We start from the raw sequence: 21,545 nt of genomic DNA, 5'->3' as shown, positions 1-21,545 counted from the left end.
ATTAAGAATGACTTTAAAAGTCATACAGAAGTCAAGAGACCCACAATCATGTAATTACCATTTTTGACCAACAAGTACAGAAGGTCACTGGTGTGTTCTTGCACACCATAAGGACATGCACATCAAACTTTAGGTCTACATTCTCACTATGTGCATTGGGATGAACATAGGCAGTAGAGTTGTTAAATGGAGATTCGGAACTCTCAATTGCCGGCACTGTAGGGTGCCAGACTGCCAGCCAGTTACAAGACAAGACTTGTTCTTACATTTTGCTGCTTAATAATTCATCTTGAGAGTGAAACTCGTTTAACAACAACACAAAACAACACATTTTCACTGATTCAAATCAGTATAGTAAATTCTAATCTCCCTAGGCGTTGGAGAACCTACTTGGCATTCTGGGCTAGGAGTTCCAAGTTCCAGTTCCAACCAAACCAAGATATTTAAGCCTGACCAAAAAAAATCCCTGGTACATGTATGGTTCAACATTGAGAACTTCAGTGTAACTACCCTGTACAAAAACAACTACCTCCATTTCTTAACCTTAGAAGAACAACACTTGGATGGATGGCTGCATCCAGTCTCCATGTAAAAGTTCACTTTCCTAAGGCAAACCCTGCAGCATGGGGACACTAATTTAAAATAAGCCTAATTACTTGTTATGAAGCTGCTCGTTAAATACAAAATGAGGATGGGGTTGAGAGTGTCAAATACAGATATCATCTTTTTGTTCTAATACTTGTCATCTTTTTGCTTCTTTTTAAGCTCACTCAACGCTAGACTACACATAGAAGGGCACTGGTCTGCATTGCGTTTTCCCTTTGAGCCTGTAAGTTTGTAGGCAAAATGAGAATATGGCATAGGGGAGGTGGATGGATGTCTATTGAGAGACTACGGGTGATATTTTTTGTCCATATCATATCTCATAACTTTTCTTAAACTATTTTGGAGATCATTATTTATGTGTATTGGTAAACTGCGAGCTCTGCCATGGCTGTAGTGCTCACAACAAATGTGGCCCTGATGAGAGACAATAGTCTAAAGATGGCAGCATGGTTGTATTCGGTGGACTCAAGCTTAAAACATAAATGGCGTAAAAGGTGTTCGGTCGCTGTGGACTCCCTGCAGGTTCTCACTGCAAAAAAGCTGCAGATTAAGAACAGCACGCGAAGGGGTGGGTGGGTGTGTATGTATGTACAGTACCAGTCAAAAGTTTGGACACACCTACTCATTCAAGGGTTTTTCTTTATTTGGACTATTTTCTACATTGTAGAATAATAGTGAAGACATCAAAACAATGAAATAACACACATGGAATCATGTAGTAACCCAAAAAGGGTTAAATCAAAATATATTTTATATTTGAGATTCTTCAGAGTAGCCACCCTTTGCCTTGGTGACAGCTTTGCACACTCTTGGCACGTGTGTCCAAACTTTTGACTTGTACTGTATGTATGTATGTATGTATGTATGTATGTATGTATGTATGTATGTATGTATGTATGTATGTATGTATGTATGTATGTATGTCTGTCCTCAACTTGCAGCGGACAGTTTGCTGTAACTCAGTAAGAATTAGCATTAGCGTTTATTTTTTCCCATATATTTTTCAGATCACGGATAACTACAAAAAATGCTCATATCATAATCGTATCCAGAAAATTTCACATACCCGTTATGATACTTGTTTTATCCGAGTACTGGGCACACACCCCTATTTTAAACATTGTCTGCTCCCGAGCGATCTCACAACTTAGAAAAAACGTAATATTGAAGGGCTTCGCTCATGCCCCTTTTCATGACGGTACTAGCAGCCACGTGAGTGAGTGCTAGCTAGATAGCCAAGACCAACAACACAAACAAACGGACTATACAGCTAAAACTAATGAGCGGAGTTTCAAACAGACTAAACAAGTTAAATGTCTTACTTGTGATGAAATGTTATCCACACACATAGCTACTTGTACCTACTTGGACACAGTGTCCCCACAGTTCCCACGCCAAATAGCCTGAAGCCAAATAGCTCTTCTCGCAGGCTCGATTTCCATATGTGGGAGCATTGTGAACCGTAGTTTGGGATTTTGGAACTGGTTAAATGTACATCAGGGATGGGCAACTGGCGATTCTAATTCCATGGTTGGAACCTCTAACCCTGCCAATGTGACTGGTAAACTCATGATTGTAATCGCAATAGCTGCCTGGTATTGTGATGCAATAATTTCCATGGTAATGTAGAATGTTCATTCAAATGAGGTTAACTGATGTGGCTAATGCAATGGAATGTATTTTTTGTAACGTCAGTTGATTTGAATCAACAAATCACAGCGCATATTTCTGCACATACACTATATATACAAAAGTATGTGGATTCAAATCAACTGACATTACAAAAAATACATTCCATTGCATTAGCCACATCAATCTCTGCCCTGCTATAGCTGCCCCGGTCAACTGTAAGTCCTGTAATTGTGAAGTGGAAAAGTCTAGGAGCAACAACGGCTCAGCCGTGAAGTGGTAAGCCACACAAGCTCACAGAACGAGACCTCCATATTTTACTTCCTGCTTTGCTCCTATGGGTACACCTCGCAATGGCTGCCAGTCTACCCATTATGCCATCATTGACTTGAATGGTGATGCCTGTTCTAATAATTATATTTCAATTCCAGCACATGCAGTCAGGGTCAAGATATTGGACTTAAGAAGCAAAGTGTCACTGGCCACTTCATCATCATGATGTGTTTTGCATCATATGAGAACTGCACTGGTGACATGCAAAACATGCTGGTACTGTATCAACAGTGGACTAATTACAAAAATAGCAAAAGATTGTTTTTAAAATTGAAAAAGTGAGTGAAATTTCCCTTTAAAGGATTAGCCTTTAGAATATCTACAAGACATTTGGGCTTCTTTCTATTAACCTTGTAATTTAAATGCAAAGTTAATGAACACTCTAAGGAAATATAGACATAAAGGGAAGTTATGTTACATAGTTTAAGAATCCACTGTGAAGAGTGTCTTGAATGTGAATGCTCCGGATTACCATTAGGAGCCTCTGAGCAGGTGAAAACCGTCAAAAAGTCTTTGAAAAGTGATCTGCGAGTACCAAGACAAATCGGATCTAGCGCAGTTTCATGACGGCGAATTATAACTAAGAGAGATGACAAACAACAACTGATAGACTGGTATCAGCTTGCCAGAGTGTTTGGGGATGGAGCCTAACATTTCTCTTACACCTGCAAACGTTGCAGTTGATTATGAGGAGTGGTCAGATATTGCCTTGCTTGTGACTGCATGGCTCACTGAGATGAATACTGATAAATCAGAGCCGTCCGACTTGCTGTTCAGTCTAATCAGGGATCACTGATGACTGAAATTTCATCCCCTTCAACTCTGTGTCGCAATGCAGCACCGGAAACAGGATGCCCAGAGCCAAACCAGCGTCTGCATGCCAATGATTATGCCTAAATTGACCAATTCAAACATTTGTGAATTGTTATAGTATAATCTGCACGACAAATATATCGAAATATCACCTGCATTAAAAAAAGAAGTGGAAGGTGTCTGACCGAGTCTGTTATGGAGAATGGGAAAAGCTGCGAGAACCCAAGTTTCATCGTGGAGACAAACGCATTTGGTAGGCCTGGCAGGGTAACTGTTTAATAGAGTAACCAATGATTATGGATGAAGAAAGTCATGAAGATAAAATAAACTTCATTAACATACAAAACAAATAAACTTTTATTATTATTACCCCTTTTTCTCCCCAATTTCGTGGTGTCCAATTGGTAGCTACAGTCTTGTCCCATCGCTACAACGCCCGTACGGACTCAGGAGAGGCGAAGGTCGAGAGCCGTGCGTCCTCCAAAACACAACCCAGCCAAGCCGCACTGCTTCTTGATACAATGCCTGCTTAACCCAGAAGCCAGCTGCACCAATGTGTCGGAGGAAACACCGTACACCTGGCGACCGTGTCAGCCTGCATGTGCCTGGCCCGCCACAGGAGTCACTAGAGTGCGATGGGACAAGGACATCCCGGCCAGCCAAACCCTCCCGTAACCCGGACGACGCTGGACCAAATGTGCGCCGCCCCATGGGTCTCCCGGTCGCGGCCGGTTACGACAGAGCCTGGATTTGAACCAGGATCTCTAGTGGCACAGCTACCTTAGACTACTGCGCCACTAGGGGGGCCAAAAAGAAACCTTTTTAAATCAACTTCGACAAGCTTTACCTAAAAGCAGCAAAAAGTAAACCTGGTTTACATTTAACAGCCGATATAATAAAAGACGAGAGGAGGAAAAACTAGCGAGTTTTAGAATGTTGTGTTGTGGAACGAATAGCTGACTGAAGATGGGATGGCCCGGCATTAAAAAAGATGACAAGTGCGGTTGAGTAATTTTCCACAATAAAATGGACTCTTTACAACGTGATGAAACGTTCCCCATTCAATCCAACGTTTGCAGCAGAGGAGAAGAGACAATGGGGGGCTTTTTCCCCCTTTCTATTAAAAACTATTATAATGGTGACCGTGGTCATACGCCTGACAAATAACCGGAAATTCCATGATGGTCACAGCCCTACCATTTGGAAGTTATCACCCCAGTTACAACGGGATGTTACATTCAGAGACCAATGTGAAAAATGGCTTCTACATGTGTTTGGGAAATGTTCCACCTCCTATGTTAATACAGTGTTAATATGTGAGTGGGGCCTGTGTGTTTGTGTGATGCTTGTGACAGGGCCAGACCTAAGAGAGAAGTGCAGCGGGGATGGCTTTAATCAGGGCGCCAATTTCCCGGCGGCATCGACGGCCCCCCCTTCTGTGGCTGTAATGCCCCCTAAAAAAAGCAGTGCCTTGCGGCCAAAGTGGCCATTGTGCCCTTGGGCTGAATATAATAATCATAATTCACTTCTCCCAGTTGCCATTCGGCGTGCTCCGAAGCAGCTCTCACTCACACGGCTCTCTGAGTATTGAAATTCTTATTAACCAATGCCAGTCACGTGATTGGGTCGTTCTCACAGGCATTGCAGCTCGAAAGTACAAGTGAAGACCGGGCATATCGGGGATGCAAAAGCGCGCGTCCTTCTTATTGAATTCCGAGGCACACATTGAACTGTCCACATTTACTTTTCCTCAGCCGACAAGATGAGTAACAAGCAGTAAAATCACGAGCATATGTCAATCTAATATCTCCCATAGTACAAAAGTTGACCTATTCTATTGGTCAGCTTGTCGTTCTGTGTGAGAAATAAATATTCCTAACAGACTCTGGGACAGTTGTGGGCCGATAGATCCCAAATTCATACAACCACTGCACATATATATATATTTAAAAGCAATGAAGCTGATGCAACAAAATCAGAACGTTTAGCTTAAAATGCTAATAAACTATTATTTATTCACATTATAAGCGCAGTAACGTGCACACGGCAGTAGGCTATACGTGCAAATGTTCCAAAATGCAATTAGCGGGAAAACATCCTCGATTGCAAAAGCGCACTGCAAATGCGAGCGGTTTCATGGGACAGAGGAAAATGTCCTTTAGATATGTAGAAAGAGGGAAGATCTAAAGATGCAACAACTAGAATGGGTTGTTAATATGACTAAGATTGTGACTTTGGCTGCTGGACAACGAAAGAAAGTTGATTTGAAAACTAATACAACATGAGAGAAATACCTTTTTCAGTGGCATATGAGGAAGTGATTATAAAATAACTCAACATTCCTATGGTCGGGAATATGGCTAGGCTACTTTGAAACAAGGTAAGACATTCCTCATAAAATAAAAAAACATCCAGGTTTTAAACAATTATGTTGATGGTTAAATAGTTTAAAAATGATGACTGTGTCCGCTCAAATTGCAATGTGGGTGATGTTGCGGTGCGCAACAAGCACTGTCCTTTCTCTCTTATCGGAACGAACAGTGCCTCAAGTATGTTGACAGAATCAAGCATTTAGGAGCTAATATTAATTATACTACATTATATTTATCAAACATGACTGGCCTTTAGCCTATATACAGTATATGTAATTAAAAGTCTCATTAAACTTTGGCTATAATTTCTGGCGCCTCTCATGTCAGCATCGGTGTGGACATGAGATGATGTAGCCAATACGCATAGTCTATCACCTACACTTTGACATGTAGGCAAATTATTCATGTACATTTACATACGCATACGTTTTAAAATACATTTAATTGGTTATTTTGGTTTAATGGCCTTGGTGCCCTAGCAGATGGCCTTGGCTCTCTGGCAGATTGGGCACCTCTTGAAGGCCAAATGGCCTTGCCCCTAAAATCACAAATTCCAGGCTTGCTCCTAATAGATCTGCTTAGCCTCTCTGCTGATGGGAATGGGCAGGCCCAAGCTGACAACGCCACTTTGAATCGATGCTCCAAGGACAAAGGCCTGTGTCCCCGGAGTGACGAACTGATCATCGTTGGCCAACAGACGACACGCCCAGCATGAGTCACTCCAAAGTGACCTTGCACCGCGCAAAGTTTCCTGGTGACTTTCCAGAAGCACAGGCAATATCACCATATTATTAGTGGTACCCTCACAAAGCAAGAAGGAATTTTATATCAGTTAGTCGGATTAGCTATCAAACTTAGTGGTTAGTTCCACTTTCATCATCAATTTGTCTTGTCTTTGCTTTTAACAATAGAGAGCACAATTGCTCTAATTTAGTCACTGCATCTCTGGATAAACAGAGCAGCAGCTCAAAGAGATGTATGATTAACCTAAATGTATTAACCACTTTGGACAGTAATATTCCTGATATGGGGGCTAGCTGTCTAAGGGAGGTTGGTTTATGCATGACAGGAGTCAGTCAAAACGTGCCAGTTTAGCTGATTACATTCGGCATGACTCCATTTAGAGCAGGGGTCGTCAACCTTTTCTTGCCCAGGGTGAAGCTGGTTGAGAGAATGCCAAGAGTGTGCAAAGCTGTCATCAAGGCAAAGAGTGGCTACTTTGAAGAATCTATCTAAAATCTATTTCGATTTTTTGAACACTTTTTTGGTCACTACATGATTCCATATGTGTTATTTCATAGTTGTGATGTCTTCACTATTATTCGACAATGTAGAAAATGGTAAAGTTAGCAGTCCGATGTCTTCTATTATCTGTTAATCTCTTCAGCATCCAGTCTTAGATCATGACTCCTGCATAACAAACCCTTCCTGTGGCTAGTGTCGGACTAATAGGCTATCAGATTGTATAACCTGGTATCTCCATACCTATACCAAGATCGTTTTCAAGGCTGACAAAGCAGATTCGACTTGAACAATCAAATATGCCAATCTCTAATGGCCTGCCATTGATCTACTCTCCAACAGAAATGTGTCTACTCAGGACTTGACTACTTGGTAGCTAAAGTGTCTGCATAAACCCAATATCATATCATCTATATTCATTTCATACCACAACATTTATTTGTTATACCATAACACTGTGCACTTTCTGGGGCATTTCTGTACATATAGAAGAACGCAGGGTGAAAACAGCTGGCAATGCAGGAGGGTGGATGCAAAAAAAACTTAAAAGCCACCTCGCATGAAGGTTGTGCTGCATAATTCATGCGCTGGGTGCTCCTTTTAGAAACGGCAAATTCATCAGGACAATGACGTTTGACAGAGGAGCCGCTGGTTGGCTTCACCTTGCTCCGCTCTTCACCTCGCTCTCTTCCTGTGCTGTACGGAGCCATTAGAGTTCCCCAAAGCCCAGAGTCACCCCTCCTGCACAACGCAGGAAACCGACCAGTGAGAAGCTGCTCCGGGAAGATTTACAGTGACAGCCGTGCCTTCACTGTTCCCCACTATTGATATTTCCTTTTACATCCGGAGTGCAGACACTTTACTGAGTGACGACGGCCCTACTTCCCATGCCAAAAACGTCTAAAATGCCAGATGGGAAATATGGGGGAAAATGTCACCCAAACCCAGTGAATCTGACATTTTGTGAGGATCTTTCTTTGTAGACAAGGGGTGTGAGGGTGAACAGAAGAGTGCACCAGGTGCCTTTTCCACACATTCTACAAACCTCACCTACTCAAAGGATTTTAAATTATATAAAAGTCGCACAATAACTTGCACTGTAGTAACATTATGAAAAGAGTAGCCCATGTCTTTCAAAAGGCACACTGACAAACGTTTCTGAAAAAAGGTGGGACATTTCAAAGACCAGGGTACAATGCTCAAGGACTATCCATAAGAGCCCAACACACAATGGATTTCAGATTATGTAGCAGCCATGCCAGCTGGGGACCACACTCTTCTCTTTCCTACACCCACTCTTTCATCTTTCATTGGGGATGTCATCCCTCAATCCATCCATCCAGACTTTCTGCATGCCCTTCCCCCACTCTCCTATCGAAGCAAGAGGTCTACGGCCCAAGACAACAAAATAAGACGATGCACCGCTTTATTACCATTATGTGATCCCTCGGGACTGACACCACTAAACTGAAGAAAAACAATTGGAGTGGGATCATTCATCTTTCAGTCACTGCTTTCCCAACTATCAGGGAAATGCGCGAGCAGGAAGAGGAGCTGTACTCACTGTGGTGGCAGAACCAGGGTACTGGGCTGGACTTTGGGTCTTCTCTTGGCTGATGCCCCCATTTGGTTAGCGGAGCGCTTGAGTGACTGCTGGTTGAGAAGACTGGACGCCAAGCCAGCATGGTATTGTAACTAAATGGGGAGAGAAAAGAACAGAAAATTATTTCAAAAACATGCCATGTGTTAGTACAATAACTAGGCCTAAAAGGAAACATTAGGCATTAGTGAAGACAGTATCTCATTGGCTGGAATCAAGCCCACAACTCTGTGGTGTTGCAAGCCCCATGCTCTGACTCACAGAGCCAATTGGAACCACGTGGTAGGCTGTGTGTCTACCATGTGCAGCCTATTAGTGGTGAGAAGGACAGGCCATTTCAGACGACACTATCGCTATTACAGGGTGGAGATCATTCTGCGCCGGCCAGGCAGCTCTAAACCACATCACATCAAGCATACATGGAGAATAGCCAACAGCTGACCTAGTCCGGGTCTGTTTTCGTCACTAAACCTTGAGACACTTAAAACACAGCTCCAAGGCCAACTATGTGACAGTAATGTGACAGGCGTCAGACGAAAGTTAATAAAGGTAGAAATCTGACCTTGAGTTAACTGACACGTGACAACTTGAAAGCTGCACTACCAGTAACACCATATATTATAATTTGTCCTCTGTTCTAGCCTCAGGCAGCCCACACAAAATCGTAACATTCACAAGAAAACATTATTGGCAACAGAGTAGAGGAAAATAAGAAAAAATAAAAGTCTTCAAGTTTAATTGAGACATTGTAGCCGACTGTTTTCCCAAAGCTAAATCGCAAGCCTGACAACACTCTGCTCACTTAAAAGGAGAAAATATTTGGTTTTGTAGCCCAACTATATCCTCCGCTCCTGCCCACTCTACCTCCCCCTCTCCTCCTGTCGTTAGTTTGGGAGCGATGCATGGCAAGTAAAGCAGCTCTCACTTTGATGTGGAAGCGGCAGAAGCCTGTCGGCAGCTCTGCTCCCCGTCTGATGAAACGTTGTGAAAGAGACGGAAGCTATGCAGAAGACACAGGTGTTTCAATCAGCGTCAGTCATACAGCCCAATGACTGGTATCAAATGTGACAGAAAATCCTAAAGGGAATAGAAATCCCTCTATTTGATTTTCAAAATATAAAAACTCAAAAAGTAGCTGTAACATCTGGATTTATAAAACTACCGATATACAAGCCTGATAAGCACATTACTAATTTGATATGAATTTAGTATAATGTATTACCATAATGTTATAAGCATCTATAATAATATTTTATTAGTCAACGTATAAAAAGTTTGAAAATAGCAGATTTGATAAAGCCATACTTATGCTTATGACAAGTTTTAATGTGTCCTGCATCATTATGCAGTATACTGGTATTGCCATAAAGTGTTACCACAAAAGGAGAGTAAGAAACCAAATCAACAACTAGAGGACAACCTAGGACCATTCCCTAGGCTCTCCCCAGCCTGCAGTGCAAACCGGTGGCAGGTCTCATCTGGACTGATTCCGCCAGCCATCCGGTACTTCACTTCTTTGGGGATTCTTCATAGCGCTCATGCACAGACAGAGCACTTAAATTGGGGCTCACATAATCCCGCAGCTCATTAATTGCTATTAAAATATTCCTCCTCTTTAAATAATTAGTCAAGATGTGCGGCTACAGAGCGCCGTTCACTAGGCAAGAGGCAGACTACACAGCGCTCCCTTGCTAAATTTGGCTGACCAAAGCAGCTGTGCTAACAGGGATTTATTTTAATTGACCAAGCCTACTCTTCGTGGCTAATGAGGCTAGTTTGTAAGGCCTGGATCGTGAAGCAGCCCAGTAGTGCTGGACTGGTGCCTAGGGAAGCCCAACCTGAATGCTAAACACACTGGATAGAAATAAATAAACAAAACAACAAAGCTCCAGAGAAGATAGTGTTGCTTTAGGCCTTATGTCCGATGTAGCTGAGTGCTTCCCCTATGTGCATTTAGCAGCACAAACCTACCCATTCAAGGGTTTTTCTTTATTTGTACTATTTTCTACATTATAGAATAATAGTGAAGACATCAAAACTATGAAATAATATACATGGAATCATGTAGTAACCAGAAAAGTGTTAAAACAAATCAAAATATATTTTAGATTCTTCAAAGTAGCCACTCTTTGCCTTGATGACAGCTTTGCACACCCTTGGCATTCTCTCAACCAGCTTCACTTGCAATGCTTTTCCATCAGTCTTGAAAGATTTCCCACATATGCTGAGCACTTGTTGGCTGCTTTTCATTCACTCTGCGGTCCAACTCACCCCAAACCATCTCAATTGGGTTGAGGTCGGGTGATTGTGGAGGCCAGGTCATCTGATGCAGTACTCCATCACTCTCCTTCTTGGTCAAATAGCCCTTACACAGCCTGGAGGTGTGTTGCATCACTGCCCTGTTGAAAAACAAATGATAGTGGGACTAAGTGCAAACCAGATGGGATGGCGTATTGCTGCAGAATGCTGTGTTAGCCATGTTGGGTAAGTGTGCCTTGAATTCTAAATAAATCACAGACAGTGTCACCAGCAAAGCAACCCCACACCAACTCCTCCATGCTTCATGGTAGGAACCACACATGCAGAGATTATCCGCTCACCTACTCTGCGCCACACAAAGGCACGGCCGTCTCAAATTTGGACTCATCAGACCAAAGGACAGATTTCCACCAGTCTAATGTCCATTGCTCATGTTTCTTGGCCCAAGTAAGTCTCTTCCTCTGATTGGTGTCCTTTAGTAGTGGCTCTAACCAGAATAGAAAGAGGAGTGGGAGGCCCCGGTGCACAACTGAGCAAGAGGACAAGTACATTAGAGTGTCTAGTTTGAGAAACAGACGCCTCACAAGTCCTCAACTGGCAGCTTCATTAAATAGTACCCGCAAAACACCAGTCTAGATGTCAACAGTGAAGAGGCGACTCCGGGATGCTGGCTTTCTAGGCAGAGTTCCTCTGTCCAATGTCTGTGTTTGTTTGCCCATCTTCATCTTTTATTTTTATTGGCCAGTCTGAGATATGGCTTTTTCTTTGCAACTCTGCCTAGAAGGCTAGCAACCCGGAGTCGCCTCTTCACTGATGACGTTGAGACTGGTGTTATAGTTCATAAGGAATTCAGTCAATTGAAATACATTAATTAGGCCCTAATCTATGGATTTCACATCACTGGGAATACAGATATGCATTTGTTGGTCACAGATACCTCTACAAGAAAGGTAGGGGCGTGGATCAGAAAACCAGTCAGTACCTGGTGGGACCACCACTTGCCTCATGCAGCGCAACATTTCCTTTGTACAGAGTTTATCGGGCTGTTGATTGTGGCCCGTGGAATGTTGTTCCACTCCTCCTGAATGGCTGCGCAAAGTTTCTGGACATTGGCCGGAACTGGAACACGCTGTCGTACAGGTCGATCGAGAGCATCCCAAACATACTCAATGGGTGATGTATCTGGTGAGTATGCAGGCCATGGAAGAATTGGGACATTTGCAGCTTCCTGGAATTGTTTACAGATCCTTGTGACATGAGGCCGTGCATTATCATGCTGAAACATGAGGTGATGAATGGCATGACAATGGGCCTCAGGATCTCGTCACGGTATCTCTGTGCATTCAAATTGCAATTGTGTTTATTGTCCGTAGCTTATGCCTGCCCATACAATAACCCCACCACGGGGCAATCTGTTCACAACGTTGACATCAGCAAACCACTCGCCCACACAATGCCATACACACTGTCTGCCATCTGCCCGGTACAGTTGAAACTGGGATTCATTCGTGAAGAGCACACTTCTCCAGCGTGCCGTTGGCCATCGAAAGTGAGCATTTGACCACCGACGTTGGATTACGACGCCGAACTGTAGCCAGGTCAAGACCCTGGTGAGGACAACGAGCACACAGATGGTTTTCGACAGTTTGTGCAGACCCACAGTTTCATCAGCTGTCTGGGTGGCGCAGGTGAAGAAGCCGGATGTGGAAGTCCTGGGTTGGTGTGGTTGCATGTGGTCATCTGCCCAGTTGGACGTACTGCCAAATTCTTGCGCACCTGTGTAATGATCATGCTGTTTAATCAGCTTCTTGATATGCCACACCTGTCAAGTCGATGGATTATCTTGGCAAAGGAGAAATGCTCACTAACAGGGATGTAAACAAATTTGTGCACAACATTTCAACAAAATAAGCTTTTTGTGCGTACGGAAAGTTTCTGAGACCCTTTATTTCACCTGATGAAAAATGGGACCAATACATGACATGTTGCATCTATATTTTAAAACTGTAAAATGCTTTAAAACTGTAACATGTTCCATCTGCCCCATAGCTAAATGTGTAGAATTGCAGGAAATTAGTTTTAAAACAGCAAACGTTTGTCTCTGCGGCCAAGAGGGCCTCTAGAAACTACCCAAACCCCCCTCGGCAGCAACATACTGTAAGGCCTACGCAATATTCAATACTACTGGCTCTGATCCCACTTCACAACATTGTTTGGGAATTCTTTCACAGAGGCACAGAAGATAATACTGAATAAAACTGTGAGCATCTTCCAAAGGGGGCAAAAAAAACATGTATTTTTCTCACTGTTTGACAGCCTCTCTTCCCTTTTTTCAGTGAAGTTACATAACAATCCCAAAAGGCTCACGTGGAAGAGAGTGGGAACAGCAGGGGGGCGTGCGAACACAACCTGGCATTATCCCCATTCAGCTCTTACACAAGCTATTGTCTCCTGCTTCCCATTCCATTCAATAAGAGCCAGCTGTTTCCTTGCCTGCCCAGGTCCCCTACCTCCACAACTCCCCCCACACCCAGCATAATGCGACTGGACAGCCAAAGATTTTTAACTATAGGACTAGTGGGAGCATCAAAGTAAGTCTGGAACAAATGTTGATCATGTCAAAATACAAAAAAGAGGGAATTACAGAGGGGCTAGGGCTGGGCGATATGGACAAAATAAAATTTATTTTTATTTTTGGAGGAACGGCGGTATTTCATGGTATTTTATGTTTCGGAATAATATAAGTTCTTAATGTTTTATGAGTAGCACATGACCCTAGGATGGCAACAAATTAATTCTAAGTGGATTTAAATGGGAATTCTCCCTTTTGATTGTTTTGCACTCAACTGACAGTGAAGTAGTCCAATTTTAAGAACTTTTATTTAGCACTGTATCAAAATACCTTTATAGACGGTATTGTAAAAATCCACCATAAAATACAAATATATCTCCCAGCTCTAAGAGGGTTAATTCTGAAGACTGATTATTTATGTTGATTGTAAAACAGATGTTACATACAGCTAATCTGAAAATAGTTGACTTGAGTTAAACTTTTGACTGACAAAAACAGACAATGATAAATAGCTCATCCAATTTCATACATCTTCATGCGTCTCTGTGCAGTCGTAGCCTAGATGCCAGATTAAAGGCCCGATGAAAAACCTCCACCTCTACAATGAGGTCTTCTCACTGTAGTGGTTTACACAACTCATTATTACCTTTCACTTCATCACAGGACAGTGACGGAACAAGCAGAAGTATGATGATAGAGTATGAATACAGTCAGATAAATCAAGCAGGCTTCGTCTTTCATAAGGCTGACATTGGAAATGTCCTTGGTTGTTAGCTTCCAAGAGGCAGCGACAAGGGAGCAGTGAAGGAAGAGGAAATGCAGAAGACAACATGCACCGAGAGAGAGTTGTAGACAGGCAGTTGTACTGCTGTCATAGGTTTCATTCATCTTTAAATATCAGCCACAGGGTTTCAGGTTGAAGGCTTTTTTCTGGGACGTATTTCTCATAAATCAGGGTCATGCGAAACGCAAATAAGATCGGTCATATTCCTCCCAGGAAACTAATTTGGGTTTAAACAAGTTTCTACTGGCTGTGATTGAACAAGGAGACGCAGCGGTGTGACAGGCTCTTATTAAAACACGGCTGCACTAACTGCCAATGACCGCTGCCAGAATGGCTGTAAACACATTTTCCTTTTTAATTTTTTTTTATCATCAAAATGTTTTACTCATAAAAACTGAAATGGAGATTCGTACTTACAGCATAGAGAAATTTTAACAAAGGTAGCACTTGGTTCTCAGAAACAACAGGGCCGTGCAAATTGGTGAGGCAACAGGCATCGGCAAATGCAATTGACAAAGTGTGCTGTGAAAGATTTAAATATTCTTGCTAAAAGAAGATCGACTGAAAATCATCATGTCCACGAGTTCAACGCAACTTGTAGGCTAGTTGTAGGAGTAAAACACATTTAAAATAATAATAAATCCAAGATGAAAAGGTCCTTCTGAAAGCATCAGACATGAGCAGTTACAGATGAATGTGTGGTATTCAGTAAACAAATATTAGGAATCTGTTATCAAAGGTCCCCTGCCGTCCTAAACTTTTTTAATAAGGAATTAGCAGGCGAAAGCAAACACAGGCGACTTGTTCTCTAAGCTTTATAGTCCCTTGTCTGAGAACTAATAAGGGATCCAAGCCAGCAAAGTTCGAACATCAAACATCTTTTCTCTGAGCAGCATATTTTCAAAAGGTCGCTGCTTTTTAAAAGTTGATTCTCCCTCCCCCCTCGCAGTCCAGATCTTTCAAACTGACCAGCCTATTAGTTGGGCCTTTTGCAGCAATCTGCAGACATGTGCTCCATCATTACCGGCAGGGCAGAGCCGTGGTATGTGGAGGCGAGCTTTCTGCTCTCTGATCCTCACATGGGTAAGGGGCTGAGCCCCGCCATTCGTCTGACTTGACAGCCTTGTTCAACAAATGATTAAGACTTACAACCTGCTGATGGAATGTTGGGATTGTGCAGAGAACAAAACAATCAGACTAGTTCACAGAGAAAGATACTGGCATTAGTAATGACATTAGGAGAGAAATATGCTATACACAAGGCAAGTTATTACACAAGGTTTTTTACCACCAGCAAGTGAGGTTGTTAAAAAAAGGCATACTATTACTGCATTCTAGCATTGCTTTCTAATGCATAAAACGATATGTTGAATTGAATTTCAATCCAGCAGTACATAAAAGCAAGATGTGAACCTTTTCACTAATTTAATTAAATGCAAGTGAATGGAATAAAGTCTAGAGAGGGATTTTTTGAGATCGATAACATCAATGTGTAATTTGCTATCGGACCAATTTACAGAAAGGTAGGACTAAGAGGTCAGACACACCAAGAAATATGTCTGCCAGTAGGTACTTAGCACTGTAGGAGGCCAATCCTATGTACCTGCTGCGTACCGACCTGGTACAGATTAACCTTTCTACTTGTAGAATCATAATGCTTGGCAATGGCCAACAACTTGACTTTAAAACAATCAGAGAGCACGAATGTCCACATGGGGGACCTGAAAGGAGTGACAAAAAAAAGAAAAGGAGTACTTTTTCCCTTTTAATCACAATTGTTCTAACTAAAACAATAAAGCTCCATAACAATATTCCATAGCAATATTACATCTAGCTAAGGAGTTGTGCTTGGAAAATTTTTTTTTTGTTAGGCAGTCACACACACACTTCATATGAAACGAATGGGGTGGTAAGTGCAGCACAATGCACACAACACTAAATGCATTTACAAGCTATTTATCTAGCAAGATGAAGAAATAATGTAATTCACTCTCAATTAACCCATTCTGCCAAAGCCAGTTCTCTTGCTAGCTAAAGTTTGGATCACCATTTGCCAGTAGCACAACATAGCTAGCTAGCTCTTCCATTGACTATTGGCAGCTAGCAGGCAGCTGCTTCATAAAAAAATGAATCCATTGTGATTTAATTATAATGTTGCTAGCTACGCTAGTTATCACATAGGCTGTATCACATCCGGCCATGATTGGGAGTCCCATAGGGAGGCGCACAATTGGCCCAGCATCATCCGGGTTTGGCAGGGGTAAGCCGTTATTGTAAATAAGATTTTTTTCTTAACTGACTTGCCTAGTTAAATAAAGGTTAAAAAAAAAATGTGTTGTGGCCATCTGGCTAGTATTAACAAGGGCTTACCACATTCTAGCTAGCTAGCAGCAACATTAGCACAGCATACTAGCTAGTTAGCTAACATTAGCCATCAACAGCAGACACAAGCTAAACAAGCTACTGCCACCTTGTGGTCTGGAGTATTGTGACTGTTGGATCAGTGGTGGATATGTGCTATGTGAACAACAAAAGGTTAACTGCCGACACTCTGGGCAGAGGTGCTAAGTACCTCTCAGCAGTCAGTATCCTTGGTGTGTCTGAGCCCTAATTGTGGCTCCTTAATCTGTGAACTCATTAGCTGTATGGGTTTTTGCTTTTTAAGTGGGGAACGTAGGACTGCCGCTGGCAATGTGACCTTGTCGAGGAAAACAGGGCTGGGAGGGTTGAGGGGAAATGTAGCACTGCAGTCTGCAGGATACAGCTTAGCACTATACATCAGTAGCCTAGCCACATTTAGGATTTAAGCTATTTCAAACTCAGGATGAACAATAATAGTCATTTTACTCCTTCAACGGCAACCGGTTGAGGTACTCTTGGGTAACAGTTTTTTTTGTGCACAAATTAACATGTACGAATAGCGCAACAGATATTAAAAATGTAAAGAAATGTGATTGGGGTATTTAGACGCAAGTAAAGTTGGGCGATATTACGACAGCATTGTCAATCGACGATGATTGACAGCCATCGTCAATGGCGATGACATCATCGATGGTGACGACATCGTAATGTGACAGACGATGGTTTAGCCCAGTGAGCTTCAACCTTTTCTAGCATGAGAGCCATTTTTTTTTTTAATTAAACATATTGCGAGCTATGCATTTTTTTCAAGCTTTCAAATAGGAACATTTTTCTCTTTTCCGCTGCAAAACTTCCCTATGTCCTCAGTGTACAAGAGAAAGTAGTGCAATATGTCAATATTTCGACTCTGTCAATCACCACATTCTTATCGGCAGACTCAACAGCCTTGGTTTCTCAAATGACTGCCTCACCTGGTTCACCAACTACTTCCCAGACAGAGTTCAGTGTGTCAAATCGGAGGGCCTGTTGTCCGGACCTCTGGCAGTCTGTCTCTATGGGGGTGCCACAGGGTTCAATTCTCGGGCCGACTCTTTTCTCTGTATACATCAATGATGTCGCTCTTGCTGCTGGTGATTCTCTGATCCACCATTCTGTATACTTCTGGCCCTTCTTTGGACACTGTGTCAACTAACCCCCAGACGAGCTTCAATGCCATACAACTCTCCTTCCGTGGCCTCCAACTGCTCTTAAATGCAAGTAAAACGAAATGCATGTTCTTCAACCGATCGCTGCCCACACCTGCCCGCCCATCCAGCATCACTACTCTGGACGGTTCTGACTTAGAATATGTGGACAATTACAAATACCTAGGTGTATGGTTAGACTGTAAACTCTCCTTCCAGACTCACATTAAGCATCTCCAATACAAAATTAAATCTAGAATCGGCTTCTTATCTCGCAAACAAAGCATCCTTCACTCATGCTGCCAAACATACCCTCGTAAAACTGACTATGCTACCGACTTCGGCGATGTCATTTACAAAATAGCCTCCAACACTCTACTCAGCAAATTGGATGCAGTCTATCACAGTGCCATCCGTTTTGTCACCAAAGCCCCGTATACTACCCACCACTGCGACCTGTATGCTCTCGTTGGCTGGCCCTCGCTTCATACTCGTCGCCAAACCCACTGGTTCCAGGTCATCTATAAGTCTTTGCTAGGTAAAGCCCCGCCTTATCTCAGTTCACTGGTCACCATAGCAGCACCCACCCGTAGCACGTGCTCCAGCAGGTATATTTCACTGGTGACCCCCAAAGCCAATTCCTCCTTGACCGCCTTTCCTTCCAGGTCTCTCCTGCCAATGACTGGAACGAACTGCAAAAATCACTGAAGCTGGATACTCATTTCTCCCTCACTAACTTCAAGCACCAGCTGTCAGAGCAGCTCACAGATCACTGCACCTGTACATGGCCCATTTGTAAATAGCCCATCCAACTACCTGATCCCCATATTGTTATTTTTTTCCCCTCCTTTGCACCCCAGTATATCTACTTGCACATTCATCATCTGCACATCTATCACTCCAGTGTTTAATTGCTAAATTGTAATTACTTCGCCACTACAACCTATTTATTGCCTTACCTCCCTAATCTTACCTCATTTGCACACACTGTATATCGATTTTTTCCTATTGTGTTATTGACTACGTTTGTTTATTCCATGTGTAACTCTGTGTTGTTGTTTGTGTTGCACTACTTTGCTTTATCTTGGCCAGGTCGCAGTGGTAAATGAGAACTTGTTCTCAACTGGCCTACCTGGTTAAATAAAAGTGAAAAAAAAATATATATATATATTCCTGCTAAAATAATGGCTAATAAAAAAGTTTAAAAAGATTCTCCCAAATTCTATTTTTCTGGTTTTAGATTTTGGGGGTTTCTCACTCTCAAAATTACAATTGTTCATAGAGAAACAACGAAATTGGATGTTCTGAGTCAATGTCAAATGCTTAAATCAAATGTTGGGTGTCTGGAAGAAAAACAAATGTTGATTGTAATTCCTGTTTAATTTCGCTGCTGCTCATTTCATGAAAAAGTTTTCAAATAACAAATAATAAATACAAATGATATACTTAATAATGATATACTTCTGCCAGTTAAGACTACTTTGCAGTTGAAATTTATTTGAGAAAGTTTTAGGGAAAGTATTTCTGTCAACCCACAAGACTGTCATCACTGGCTACTTGTGATGGGCATTCCGAGCCTTTTCTGAGAGCCGGATTATTTGGCCCCGTTCACCTTAAAGAGACATTAATTTAGCTCCCAAACCGGCTCTTTTTTCAGTAATGCTTAAAAAATTGCCTTAAAACCATGAAATTTATATTTTAAACCCGAAAAAGTTATGTACCAATATGTCAGATTGTGAAATATGAGTTCAAATATGACCAAAATATTAGATGGCCTAAACAATGGGCGTGGACCAGAATGAGGCTCTCTCCTCACTATATTGTTCCTGCACTGAGGAATTACCATCTTCAGATAATGTTTTTATTATTTATCTGTCTAATGGTCTGATGGCTACTGGTAGCTCGTAGTCAACCTGTTGGAGACCCCTGGTTTTGCCTTTTTGAACTTGACTGGGGCCGTGCAGTAAAAAATGGGATTCACGCAGCATACAGCAGGGAAGCACAGAGCCCAGAAGTGACATTGAGTAATTTGCCTATTCCAAGTGTCTCCAACACGTCGATCACGAGCTACCAGTAGCTCGCAGCCCACCTATGAGTAGCTCGCCAAACAATTCTGAAAGTACATGCATTTTTCACGTGTTCCACTGCAAAATGTCATAAACAAATCTCACAAGTATCAGACACCGCAAGCTCCCAGGTACTATCTAATCAATGCAATATTGACATGATCCCACCCCTGGTTAGACACTATTGGCTTAAAAAGCCACACCTAAAACAATATCTGCCAATTAATTTCCTGCAATATTGCCCGTTTGTCTGTGTGGTGCGCACGTTTTCCTATCACTCCGTGTGTAGTCAGCTGATGTGATAACCGTCTTGTGAGTTGACAGAAATACCTTCCCCAAAACCTTATCAATGAAATGTTAACTGCAAAGTAGACTTACTGTATTATCATACTGTATTATCATCAGTAAGTACAGTGCATTCAGAAAGTATTCAGACCCCTTTACTTTTTCCACATTTTGTTATGTTTTACAGCATTATTCTAACATGGATTAAAAAAAAGTTCAATCTCAATCTACACACAATACCCCCAAAATGACAAACCAGAAACAGGTTTTTAGAAATGTTTGCAAATTTATAAATAAAAAATACCTTAGTTACATAAGTATTCAGAACCTTTGCTATGAGACTCTAAATTGAGCTCAGGTGCATCCTGTTTCCATTGATGTTTCTACAAATTGGAATCCACCAGTGGCCAATTCAATTGATTGGACATGATTTAGAAAGGCACAAACATATCTATATAAGGTCCCACAGTTGACAGTGCATGTCAGAGAAAAAACCAAGCCATCAGGTCAAAGGAATTGTCTGTAGAGCTCCAAGAAAGGATTGTTTTGAGGCAGAGACCTGAGGAAAGGTAGCAAACTATTTCCGTAGTATTGAAGGTACCCAAGAACATAGTGGCCTCCATTCTTAAATGGAAGAAGTTTGGGACCACCAAGACTCTTCCTAGAGCTGGCCGCCCGGCCAAACTGAGCAATCGGGGGAGAAGGGCCTTGGTCAGGGAGGTCACCAAGAACCCGATGGTGACTCTGACAGAGCTGCAGAGTTCCTCTGTGGAGATGGGAGAACCTTCCAGAAGGACAACCATCTCTGCAGCACTCCACCAATCAGGCCTTTATGGTAGATTGGTCAGACGGAAGCCACTCCTCAGTAAAAGGCACATGACAGGCCGCTTGGAGATTGAACTCTTTGGCCTGAATACCAAGCATGGTGGTGGCAGCATCATGCTGTGGGGAAGTTTTTCAGTGGCAGGGACTGAGAGACTAGTCAGGATCGAGGGAAAGATGAACGAAGCAAAGTACAGAGAGATCCTTGATGAAAACCTGCTCCAGAGCGCTCAGGACCTCAGACTGGGGGCGGTTCACCTTCCAACAGGACAATGATCTTAAGTACACTGCCAAGACAACGCAGGAGTGACAACGGGACAAGTCTCTAAATGTTCTTGAGGGGCCCAGCCAGAGCCCGGACTTAAACCCAATCAAACATCTCTGGAGAGACCTGAAAATAGCTGTGCAGCGACGCCCCCATCCAACCTGAAAGAGCTTGAGAGGATCTGCTGAGGAGAATGAGAGAAACTCCCCAAATACAGGTGTGCCAAGCTTGTAGCGCCATACCCAAGAAGACTCGAGGCTGTAATCGCTGCCAAAGGTGCTTCAAAGTACTGAGTAAAGGGTCTGAATACTTATGTAAATGTGATATTTCAGTTTTGTATTTTTTATACATT

The 21,545-nt window shown here is 42.4% G+C and overlaps 1 protein-coding gene across 1 annotated transcript in view; it reads right to left on the bottom strand.

Annotated features, from left to right (window-relative positions):
- Window positions 1–21,545, bottom strand: part of LOC106580125 (mediator of RNA polymerase II transcription subunit 27) — a 103,701-nt gene that overhangs the window by 46,219 nt on the left and 35,937 nt on the right. Inside the window, exon 3 of the mRNA XM_014160826.2 lies at window positions 8,560–8,690. Coding sequence (XP_014016301.1) covers window positions 8,560–8,690 — 131 coding nt within the window. The remainder of the gene's footprint in view (window positions 1–8,559; window positions 8,691–21,545) is intronic.

This window comes from Salmo salar, chromosome ssa20 (assembly GCF_905237065.1).
Source record: "Salmo salar chromosome ssa20, Ssal_v3.1, whole genome shotgun sequence".
NCBI lineage: Eukaryota > Metazoa > Chordata > Actinopteri > Salmoniformes > Salmonidae > Salmo > Salmo salar.
This window is presented reverse-complemented; position numbering and strand designations above follow the sequence as displayed.